General features: G+C 45.0%; 1 protein-coding gene across 4 annotated transcripts in view; it reads right to left on the reverse strand.

Moving 5' to 3' along the window:
• Positions 1-306: 306 nt before the first annotated feature.
• KIDINS220 (kinase D interacting substrate 220) overlaps positions 307-12,340 on the reverse strand; it is a 70,986-nt gene continuing 58,952 nt past the window's right edge. For 3 of the 4 annotated variants that reach the window (XM_077310371.1, XM_077310363.1, XM_077310355.1), the window contains 4 exons: positions 6,773-6,919; positions 5,120-5,218; positions 2,733-2,972; positions 307-1,917 (listed from right to left, as the gene is read on the reverse strand). In XM_077310371.1, the coding sequence (XP_077166486.1) occupies positions 652-1,917; positions 2,733-2,972; positions 5,120-5,218; positions 6,773-6,919 (1,752 nt within the window). In that variant the 3' untranslated portion in view covers positions 307-651. Of the gene's footprint in view, positions 1,918-2,732; positions 2,973-5,119; positions 5,219-6,772; positions 6,920-12,247; positions 12,278-12,340 lie in introns of all 4 variants that reach the window. The other variant, XM_077310347.1, reaches the window with a different exon arrangement.

Consider the following 12,340-nt stretch of genomic DNA (forward strand, 5'->3'; position numbering starts at 1 on the left):
CAGCAATCTTTTAAAACCTGACCATATTCCTTACACACTTAATGTTCTCCAGGACCACATCGTTTAATGAAATGTAATAAATAAAAAGTTGCGCTTAAGTCCATCTTCGGGTCGCTACTTCAACCATCGCTACTTCAACTGCACTGACACACACACAACACTTTCCGAAGTAAATTTAGTCGTGAATACTTCTGATGGTTTGGAATATTCTGCTCTTTAGCTTCAGCAGACGTCACTCAATCCGTGTCTCACCTAATCAGGAAACCTTTCCTTTTAAAATTACTAATTGGGTTTGTTTTTTAAAAAAAATATTAATTTATGTCTCCCCTCCCCCTTTCAGCAATTAGAACTTCTGCTTCCACAGGAAAAGTTAAACACTGCTTTTACTGGTGAAGGGACTGCTTGGTCTTACGTCACACCAAACTTAAAGCACCCGCTGAAATCTATGGAACTTAAGGGCCTAGTTCAGCCACAGTTAAGTACCTCTAATTTGTCATGATAATGACTGGGCAGGGAGAGGAGGGGGACTCCAAATTGTAAGATAGGGAGGTAAACCAATGAAAAGCTTGATCAGGGAGAAGAAGAGAGTATGGAGGAGAGGGAAGGCATTAAGCGGTTATTATTCAGCCATGCCATATGAACTCGGACCTCTCAAAGAATACTCTCTCTCTCTTCCCCAAACCCTGCAGCATCAGAGCCGGTCACAGTAAGGAGCTCAGAAGAATCTTTCGAAAGCCGAGCGTAACTCGGGCGCTGGCTTCGCTTGTGGGCTACTCCTTTCAGGTTATCATTCTGCACCCCGACTGCGTTAGAGCTTGATCCGGGACGCAGAATTATTTGAGAAGGCTCTCTGATGCTTTCAATCTCCTCAAAATTTTGATTAGCTCTATTGGCCGGGGCACTGTTGTTGTTCAGGGTGACGGTGCTGGGTGTTCTGTTTAAGTTGTAAACCTTCTGGCAAGCTGGCCAGTTCTCCTCAGGACTGCTCGCTATTAAGCTACTGTCTGAAGGGCTTTTCTTGTCTTCTGAGCAGATGGACATGCGGGCCAGGGTCGAGTCTTGAAGGCCGCTTAAGCTATGAGGGATTCCCCTCTTCCCGCTGCGGGCATCGTCTTCCAGCTCAATGAGATTGGCTTTTTCGAGCTGCGAGTCGTCTCCATCATTATGAAGGGAATGGTTGGGCGAACTTTCATTGGATCTCACCCCAGAGTCGGAGGAATCCTTCTTGTCCAGGAGAGCATCTGTCAAGTATTCCTTTGCTTTAATCAAGGTTCTAATGGGCTCTGGTCCATGTTCAGGGGATTTGGGCTGCTTCTCTGTCTTCCCTTCTATTTTTCGGTCTTTACCTTCCTTGAGCAGGGGGGTGTTATCCGATTCTTCTGTTCCAGACTCGTCTTCATCGCTCGGAAGTTTCTGATAGCGCAGAGCTCCTCCCTTTAGCTTTAGGTCTGCGGCTTGGAAAATGCTGGTCCTTTCTGAAGACTTCTTCCCCGACAGAAGCTTGGAGCCTGACTGATCTGATTTTTCATCTTCTTCAGTAATGGGATCCAGTGGGGATGCGTCACTGGTAGACACCCCTGATGTACTGTAGTCTACGTCGTTCCGCTTAATCAAGAAAGACTTCCGCCCTTCATCTTGTTTCTGCTCTGCATCCTTCCCCTTGTCCTGCTCAATGCTGGAATGCAGGGAGCCCGTGGATGTACTCTGGCCCATGTAAAAGGCTGCTGAACTATGTGGGGAGGATCTGCCACTCACAGTACTAGAACTCGCACCCCCTTCTAGTTGAGACATTTGAGCAATGTATTCTCTATAGGCATCTCTATATTCTGCCTGTACCTTGTCTGTAAGCTTCGAAATTTCAATACTAGAATCTTGAGAATTGAGGCTTGAAAGGCTTGGCGTTCTCCGAGTCTGCGACTGTACAAAGAGGGGGAAAGTCCATATTAGTAACAGGAGAATGTGGCCGCTCTTAAAAAGGAAAGGGTCATTACCAAACACTGATTACAAATTACAAATTAAAGATTATTATTATTTTATTATTTGTTCATACTTATATACTGCCCTTCCTGGAGGCTCAGATGTAACCATAAGGATTTTTTAAGGATTTGACAAGGACTTCTCTACAAAGTACGTGGGTACAAACAGAAAGACATGGCATTGGATCTCTGATCTCTCATAACCAGTATCCTGTAGTGGTTATCAAACCGCATGTTCCAGGTTCAATTCTCCACCCGGCCTCAGAGCTTGCAGAACCACACTTTGCCTCAGCCTGACCTCATAGGGCTACTTGGAGGAGGAGGAGAACAAGGTACTTCCACCTTGAGCTCCTTAGAGGAAGGAAGGGATCAACACTTACTAAATTAAATAACAGACCACAAACTTTTCACAGGATGGGAAAATTCAGTGTCCTAGGCATGGCAACCTCTCCCACCCACTCCCACAACAAGTATTCCACTCTCTGCTGAAGAGAACGGAGAAACACTGGCTGGTTGTGAGGCGGAGGCTCTGTTCGCTTGGAGCTGGAACCAGGGCATGTAACTTTGTCAGCTCAGGGATGTTGAATGACAAAGACTGTGGTTGCTCCCTTCCATGTCCATGAATGGGTAAACCAATCAATCCCCGTGTCTCAGTACAGATTTTTACCTCCTGAGAAAGGGGCAGTGCTTTCTAGTAACAACGGCTATGGTTCAAACACGGGAAAGGAATAAAAAGAAAGTCTCTTTTCAAGTTACCTGCCAGCTGAGGTTACTGTGACGTGGAGGGGCTTCATCTAAACCGATAGTGTTCAACTCTTCGAAGCTGAAGTTGAGAGCATAGGGAGGTTGACCGGAGAGGCCCGTCAGTTCCGTATGAGGCAACTCGCTGTTCAGTGTGGGGCGGCGCGCGAGATCGTTGTGCGGATTGGAATGATCAACTGCTGTGCGAGAATCTTCGTGGACCACTTGACTTTCCACACTTCTCATTTCAAGGACCTAGAGCACAGAGGGCAGCTATGGTTATGCCGGTAGGGAAACTAAAATCTGACTGAAATTACTCGGAAAAATATTTATGTAGACAAGTTCACATATTTAATCAAACACATTTATGTTCACATTTAAGGTCACATATTTAATCAAACACGTCCTTCAAGACTTCACTGGGAGAAGGAAAGGGCACAGAGGTCTGGTTTTGCAGGGATGTGCCCATGCAGGGAAGGTGCACGTGCAATAGGCCAGGGAAGAGTTTCAGCAGACGGTTTTCTTTGCTGTACTGCTGCTCCTTGTGTTTCTCTTATCCAGATCCATTTCTTCACCGTTCTCTCACAACCATGCCACATTCATTTTCCCAAGTGTGTTTTCTTCCCTGGAGCCTGTGACATCAGCACACTTGCCAGAAGCTAAAGACCCTCTTGCTCCCATACTATCCAGCCCACCTGTTAAGCCCTGTGGTTTGGGCCCGCACCTTCAGAGGTGAGACTACAGACAGGACTTGTGTGTGTGTGTGTTGGTCTTCAGAACTTACTTCCCCCTGAGGCTCTCCAGGCACCTTCTTCACTTTCTTTTAGGCACCAGGCTAAAGTACATCTTTTTACCCAGGATTTGAATTCAGGGTTTTATCTTATCAGTTTTTAGCTATTCTTTATCCTGCTTATGCCTAATGGGGCTTTTAAATATACACATACACACACTTTGGTTTGTAATTGTAAACTGGTTCCAGCAGGACTCTGAAGAGATAGTACAGGCATTTTCCAAATAATTAAAAAATCCAGGACTTTGGAAACAGAACAAAGCGTTTGCTGAGGGTTTCCCTATCAGGTCTCTTTCTCTGAGAGTCGAAAGATGCCCAGGGCTATCAGATTTTTCCAGGCTGTCTCACAGGGGCAGGAGTGAGGGACAAAGTCCCCAGGAATACAAGGACCAACTCAAGATGATGCCTTTGGGGAAGGGTCTGGGAGAAAATGTTCTCCTTCCTCATACAGTGACTGCTATCAACGTAAGAGAGCTGGTGTGGTGCAGTGGTTCACTCAAGTTTGAATCCTCCTTCTGCCATGGAAGTTTGTTAGATGTCTTTGGGTCAGTCGCGAGCTCAGCCTAACCTATCACAGTGTTGTCGTGAGTAAAATGGAGGAGCAGAGAACAACATAAGCCGCTATGGATTTTGCCACATTCTCATTTTCCTCGCTTGGGTGTTCCTGTGGCCGGGGTGTGGGGGTCTGTTCTGCAAATGTTCTAGTGGCCAAGTTACACCATTTTATGAGCAGCAGATCTCCCTGCAGATTTAAACCACCAGTTTTTATGCTGGACATAAACAACATAGAATCAGCCACTAGAGAGAACAAATCTCGTGACGTGCGGAGGGGGAGGGGGGGAGGGGGGGACCCTGAAAACAACAAGAACAAACAAGAAAAGAAAATGAGAATGCAGAAAAGCCCTAAGGAGAAAAGCAGCATAGAAATGTGCAAAATAAAATATGCCACTGTTAAAAGAGTCCCTTGCCTTGTTAAAACTGAAAACTCCATGCCTGACACAGCCATATACAGCAACAGATAAAAAGTGATATTTCAGTATAGGCTAAGCCTTGAATATTAAGCAAATAAATCACTGCAATCCTGTAATCCTACCTAGGAGTGACTCCTGTGGACACAGAGGCATGCCTCAATAAACACAGATGTTTGTAAGGCAGCCTTTCTCGACTTTTCTACCACTGAGAAACCCCTGAAACATTCTTCAGGCTTCAAGTAACCCCAGTAGTGGTGCGATCGTGCAGAATATGGATGGGAAGCACAGCTGTCGACACACCCACCTCAGACCACTCCCCTTCTCACCCCCTCCAGGCCCATCATTGGAAAGGGAGAGGCGGGTCACATATGGTCATATCACCCGGTAAATGTTTAACAATTTTTAGAAATATATCCAAAATTAATCAACTCCCACCCATTTGGGAAACCCTTCCAGGGCTGTCATGTAGGGTTTTCAAGGCAAGAAACAGAGATGGTTTGTCATTATCTCTCTCTGCTTCCTTCAACTTACTGGGTGGTCTCCCATTCAAGCATTAACCCAGAGCAACAAACCTTGCCAGCCCGGTATTGACTAGGCAACGAGAATCCGGATTTTACAGACATGATTTAAAATGGTCTTACTGTGCTCCTGAAGAGATGCCAGTCACCAAAATTCATGTTCATCTCTCGCTTCAGTTCATCAATGTTGCACTGTGCTAAAACACGGCCATTTATGTTTGCCTTTAGCAAAAGAAAAAAGAAAAAGTTTCTGGTAAATATAGTATTTCTTTAAAAATCCGGAATTGGATGTTACTTCAAAGTACATATGGATGGTGTCATTTCTGGTGGAATACAAAGGGAAATTAGAAGTAGGAATGTATACATTTACCATGTTTTTGTTAGGAACGAAAAGAAAAAGCATTAAAATGGCAAAACTCTGTTCGTAATGACAAAAATGGATGTTAAATTAAAAGTGCCGGGTGGGACTGCTCTTGACACCACTTCTTATGACTGCATCCTGAAAGTCTGGGCCAACCTTTCAGGTCTGGTGAGATATGAGCGCTGCTGCTGTTGTTTCTAAATGTCATGAACTTTTACAGCACATATTTTGGGGGTGGGGGTTGGCTTCGTCCTTCTGGAGCCGATGCATCGGCTTTTTCACCCTCATTTTCTTAAACTACTCATCCATTTCAGTAGGGCCTTTCTTCTTCCACTTCTATGCAACTGGAAAGTGTTTAGCCATTAATAAGGTAAACAGCATCTTAGTATATAGGTTCAGACGCATAGCTGCCTTGAACCAAAGGAGGGGTGTGTGTGAACTAGAACTGGCATTTCAAAAACCCAACTGGTAATAGTTAGGACCTAAAAGGTTGAATATATTGTTGTTAAAATTATATTACTTTTAGTGTGCACAATTTTTAAAAAACAACTAGAGGAATTAAAACATATGTCCAGAATACAGGCTATTGCAAACCAGTATGCTATGCTTTGTTTGTTTGTTTGTTTATAATCGTATTGATATACCGCCACTCCCAGGAATACTGGCTCGTGGCGGTTTACTTATGTGAACGGCTCACATACTATGTAAACCAGGGGTAGTCAAACTGCGGCCCTCCAGATGTCCATGGAGTACAGTTCCCAGGAGCCCCTGCCAGCATTCGCTGGCAGGGGCTCCTGGGAATTGTAGTCTATGGACATCTGGAGGGCCGCAGTTTGACTACCACTGATGTAAACCAATACACAACCAATATTTCAGACCTTGTAGGTGCCCTCTCCAAAGGTCTGGTTTCAACACACACCAGTTCTTAACACATATAAAATATGTACAGCAGCTAATAAAAGCTCCAAAGTAAGAGCTGTAAAATATCAGAGTCACTTAATGAAAGAAGATGTCTAGTGTTCAGTCATTAGCTCTCTTCCAAAGGCTGCATGTCTTGCAATGAGTGAAGTCAATACATGCACTAATACGGAAACACACAATTGAAAATGGGTGCAGAACCTACCGGTCATCAGGGCCAAACACAGGCTCACGATGGAGCACCAATGCCGTTTCCATGGCACAAATGAAGGAAAGATGCAGACCTTCTGACTTGCGGTGACCCATCTCTTTTCAGCACAGCAGCCCCCACAAAAATGATGTCCCACAGGCCTCTGTGGAAGATCTGTGGTGTGTGGGGGGGGGGTGAGCATTTTATGGGTGGGAAGAAAGAGTCTGCACAGGGCATACGCCATCCTCCCACTTCTGCCAATGCAGGGCACGACATATTTCCCCTCCACTTTACTGTGTGGGCTCACCTTCTTTATAGTGGCGGAGTACTGAGGCACCATACTCTGGTCGAGTCCCTCTATCTGCTTCAGTTTCTCACAGACAGCGTCCACGGTCATGGAGCTCAAAGGCACGTGAGGCGCTCCCGAACTAGAGCCTGGGATTGCTCCTGGTCCCTGTGCGAGAGGAAAGCACACGCATGCGTGATATGTTCAAATGACTGTTATGCTTACACGCAGTATGAAGAACAAACTGAAAGGTAGCACCACCAGCAACTCAGAACACTGGCATACCGTGAGCCCCCACCCCTTACCATTCTGTTCCACCAAGCCTGTCTAGGAAAAAGTACATAGCGTCACTCAGAATCTAACTCTCTGGGTCTTGGGACAGGAAACTGAACTCAGCACAGCTTGTCACTTGTGGGGATGCTTCCGTGCTTGGGAGGAGACGGATGGGACTAACAACAGATCTTTTAATTACTTCTTTTCACAACAGGGAAAGCGTCTGCCATTAATCACTAACATTAACATTTTTATTCCCCTTACGTTTTTATCACTAACCTTAACGTTTTTATTCCCCTTATGTTTATGAGAACGGCAACTGAACCCAAAGGACTGTTATTCTAGCAAGGTATTCTGCTACATACATTTGAGGGATATCTTCATGATGCTGTTTACTAATTTCCTGTTAATTTACTCTCTCCTTATATCTGCACTGTGATGACTCCTTGTCTGAGGAAGTGTGCAGGCACACGAAAGCTCACACCGGGAATAAAACGTGGTTGGTCTTAAATGTGCCACTGGACTCAAATTTTGTTTAGCCATCTCACAGTAAGCACTGACACCTTGTCCTTCTCCTAAGGACAGGATCCAAGGGCTGTGCCCATCAGAAGAAAGGAGTTGGGGGGGGGGGGGGTTGTACCAGGGTTTCTAATTAGAAGAAAGAATATTTTGCATGAGAGAGAAAAACCTTGACTATTGCACACTGATACTAGAATGACTATTTCGACTGAGAACTTTAAAAAACCCTTTGAACAAGAAATTTTCTTTCAGGGCTTGCCTTCCAGAGTTCCTGACCTTCTCAATGGATGGGAGAATGGTGGAAAGGTGCAGCTCCTTCCATTTCAGTGGATGGAAGAATGGTGGAAAGGTGCAACTCCTTTCCCCCTGGGCTTACACAGTCTAAGCTGTGTTTAAGATGTGTGGAGAGCCAGCGTGGTGGAGAGCAGCAGACTCTAATCTGGAGAACCGGGTTTTATTTTATGCTCCTCCATGTGCAGCCAGCTGGATGACTTTGAGCCAGTCAATCCTGTAAGAGCTGTTCTCACAGAGCAGTTCTCTCAGAGCTTACTGAGCCCCACCTACCTATGGGATCTCTGTTGTTGGGAGAGGAAAGGAAAGGTGTTTGTGAGCCGCTTTGGGACTCCTTTGGGTAGTGACAGCTCCATCTTCTTCAGGGTATGAGGATTTTTGCACCTAAAACATTAGTTTGGTAAACTTCTCAGGGCTTTGCACAGGTGGACAGCTCCTAAATGTGAGGGCACAGAAGCCTCAAAGAAGCAAATATCAATCCCCTCTTCACTCCCTCTGTCTCCTTTAATGTGCAGAGCAGGAAAACTGACCAAAGTACAGAAAAAGAGACATTGTTGGCATGTTCTCCCACCACCGCTGAAATATTATAAAGGGGGCTGTCTCGCTCCACAGCAACAATAATGAATGTAGTGTCCTTGAGACTGTTTTATAGGAATATAAGCCATAAGGTGGGTGATCAGTGAAGCAGAGAACAAAAGCCCTCGCTTATGATCGCACAACAGTGTTCGCACAGCAGGAGGGTCCCTTCCACAGCTTTAGCTTCCCACACATAATGTTAGAAGGCAACAAATGGATGTTGTGCAAGTGGTGTGCACAAATAGGTCACAGAAGCCACAGCAAGCTGCTGCCCTCCACTACTGGTACACGTCTTTTAAAAATGCACGTTGGTGTCCTGTCAGTGAAGTGGCCCATACTTATACGGTCGTGGGCTCATTCAGCTTTTTCTTTAGACAGCCATCGGTCCAAATTAGGATCATCACCCCACCCACTTTGTAATCCAGATGACTAGAGAATTTGTGGGTTGCAGGAGCCTCAGTAGATAAACAGGAACCCAAAACTGTAAGAAAGGATTGTCCTGCCACTGCTGAACATGCTTTAGGCGTGAGAAGCCCCAGAACACTGAGGAAACGTTGAGACGAGATGGAAAAACCATGCTGCCTCCTTAGTTTCCCTGTACTCTTTTCCTCAAGGGTAATCCTCTTCCTGGGGGCTCTTTTCCTCATGCGAAGGGACTCCCAAAAATGGGTGGCAACTGAAGCTGAACATAGTCAGAGGAAGCCAACTGATGGCCTACTGAAAAAGTCTGAAAAACAGCCCGCAGTGATGCCTGAGGGAGGTCAGAAATAAAAGACCTGTAGAGGAGCTGCACGTCCCCTGCAGTCTTCAAGAGCTGTTTTCATTTGGCCTCGACCAGGGCCAGGGTCTTTTCAGTCCTGGCCCCTACCTGGTGGAATGAGCTCCCAGAAGAGCTACGGGCCCTGCGGGAGCTTCTGACATTCCGCAGGGCCTGCAGGACAGAACTCTTCCACCAGGCCTATGGTTGAGGCTGACGCGCAGAAGAAGATCTGGACCCCACCCCCGTTGTCACTAGCCTTGGCTATTAGGGGCAGATTAAAAGTGAAAGACCAGCAACTCTGTCCACCCCAAGGTCTTAGTTTTAGTATGAGATTTTTTTTGCCACCGAATGGATGGTTTTAAGGGATGTCTGCGTTGGGATTTTTAAATTGTTATAGGTTTTATTGGGGTTTTATGTATTGGGGTTTTTATATTTGTGAGCCACCGCGAGCCCTTGTGAGACTGGCCGGGTAGAAATGTAATGATAAATAAAAATGATAAATAAAAATGGAAGTCCAGCTTTTACAGGATGCTGAAGCTGATGAATTGGATCCACTGGAAAAGCGCATGGAAGAAGCTGGCAAATGAGATCTTTCCACCCTTCTCTTTCCCTCAGTAGATTTCAGGTCATCTCAAAAATGCTCCCACCATAGCAGGGAGGCCGCATGAGAGTTCCCTGATCCCCAGGGCAGACTTTTGGGACCAAACAGCAGGATGACAGAAGTAAATGGGGAAAAAAATCTTTTCCTCCAAATCATTCCATGAGCTTTTCCACTGGATCCAACTGTGTCGTGTACCAAAAGAACCTGAATTGCTGATTTAGTCCTGTGTTATTTGTATAAAGCCCTAGGGATGCTATCATTCCAAAGTTTTATGTGAAAGACATGCAAAATAGATTCACCATCAACAGGTAACAAACATAATGTGAGAGCAGGATTTTATGACCTTTGGGACTAGCTTATTAAATATGGCTTAGAAACTCCAGAACTGTTCCTTAAGCCCTGGAATCAGACAGTTAGATATGGACAAAGCATTTCTTCTCCTCCCCCCCGCCCCCTTTTACAACCCCAGGGGTCACCTATACTATTTATTTCTGGAAGCTCAGGGTTAATTTAGTAGGCGATACCACTACGAATGCATCAGCTCCTTCTCTCCAACTATTTATTTCTAAAAACCTCTTAACCATAGTGAGATATTCCACCCATTGTGATCACCGGCAAGAATAGAGACAAAAGGGTGTGTGGTGGAAGGACTTTTTATTCTGCAGTAGCTGAAAGAGAGAGGGAGACTCCATTTACAAGGTAGATGCTTCTGTAGCCTACATAATTACAAAAGCCTGTTGCCCTGAACAGACAGGTGAAAGAGTTCTTCACGCCTGTGCTGTATTATAACAGGCTTGTATAATATACAGCCTGAGGAGAATGCCGTTCATAAATCTGGCCTTCAATCTTTCCCAGTCAATATGCAGCAGTGGTAATCTGGGTCATATACCAAGTAGCTTTCCCCAGAAGGCAGTTCTCATGAGAATAAAGTTCTTTACAATAGGCACCCTTCTAATAAGGTAATAAATTCTATTAAGAATAAACTAGGATAGTCTAGCTAAAATTCCACACAGAAGATTAAAGCATGCACATATTACGGTAAAGCCGAGATGCATTACAGTAAAGCCAGTGGTGCAGTGGTTAGAGTGCCAGACTAGGCTCAGGAAAACCCAGGTTTCAATCCCCCCAACTCCGCCACAGGAGCTCCCTGGACAGCCTCGGGCCAGTTACCCATACTTAGCCTGACCTACCTCACAAGGTTGTTGCTAGGAGAAAATGGAGAGGGGAAGAAAGATGTGAGCTATTTGGGGTCCCCCACTGGGAGGGGGAAAGGAAGGCAAAGCATAAGGAAAATAGCCTGGTTTATCTACCTTGAATGAGTCTCAAGGCTTTAGTAGATTTTCCATATGTGGATAGAATTCATATATGGTGACCTGCTGGGCAATGTAAGCAACAGAGAGAAGGGCAGAAAAAGGCCAAGATCCGAAATGTAACAGATGCAGATGTTGGCAATCCTGACAGATCTAAGCAGTGAAGAGCAAGTAATTACTGCATGCAATATATGCTACCTTAAGAATGAATTTTTCATTAACTTTATGAGAAACTGTTAAAATATTAAAATCTCTGATGCCAGTGCACAAACCCTGTGAAAAATATGCACTTTAATCCAAATCACTCTTTATAACAATGCGGGGGGGGGGGGGGTCCTGGTTTCAGTCTATTGACCCCCCCCCCCAAATTCAGGAATTCTGAAAAATCCTAGACCCTAATACTGGCATTTGAATCTAGGGATTTTTGGAAGTCCCAAAACTTTTGAGGTCCAATAGACTTAAGATGGGGGGGGGGAATTGGGAGGGGGGAGAATGACCCAACCCAGGGAAGGCAAAGCTGCAAAACACAGTTCTTGCCATAGCTCCAGCCATTCCCCATATCTTTTCTGCAGGCCCTTTAAACCAGTATGGTTTTAATGAACTACAGAAAAAAACTGGGGGCAGTTGGTGGGTGGGGGCAATTTCCCAGTGCTTGAACTATTGACCTGATCTTTCCTGCAATCCCTTTAAACCAGCCTAGTTTAAATGGCCTGCATATGAAAAGGGAGGGGCAGGGAGAACCAGCTGATAGACGGGTCTCACAGCTTGATCTTCCAGTTCCTGGAAATATTCAGGATTTTTCCTGGTTTTCCCAAAGAATCCCGGATATTTTTGGAATGCCGAAAGATACAGATAAGGTATTTTTCAGGCATATGTTTGGCTTGAGAAAATCTGAATGCATGCCCATATTAGGGATACTGACATTCAGAGTGTGAATTAAACTTGTACTTAAAACTGGCACCTTTTTTCAGCTGCAGTGTTTTTCCATTTAAGTCGCTAAGAGAACAGTCTCTCACAGGCTATTTGCCATGCAAAAAATAAAAAGCAAACTTCAAAGCTGATCAAGTGCATTAGTATATAAGCAGCCCAGCATGAACCGCTAATATGATAGGGTGTGATGATCACCTAAAAGGGGGGGGAAAACCAAGCACAAGAAATTGCTGTACCTGCCCTTGTCTGTTTAACCCAGTTTTACACTGCTTCAGGAAAGGGACAAAAAGCGACATAAAAGTCAAATGCTTAACATGGAACATGAGGGA

Source organism: Paroedura picta, chromosome 1 (assembly GCF_049243985.1).
Source record: "Paroedura picta isolate Pp20150507F chromosome 1, Ppicta_v3.0, whole genome shotgun sequence".
NCBI classification, from domain to species: domain Eukaryota; kingdom Metazoa; phylum Chordata; class Lepidosauria; order Squamata; family Gekkonidae; genus Paroedura; species Paroedura picta.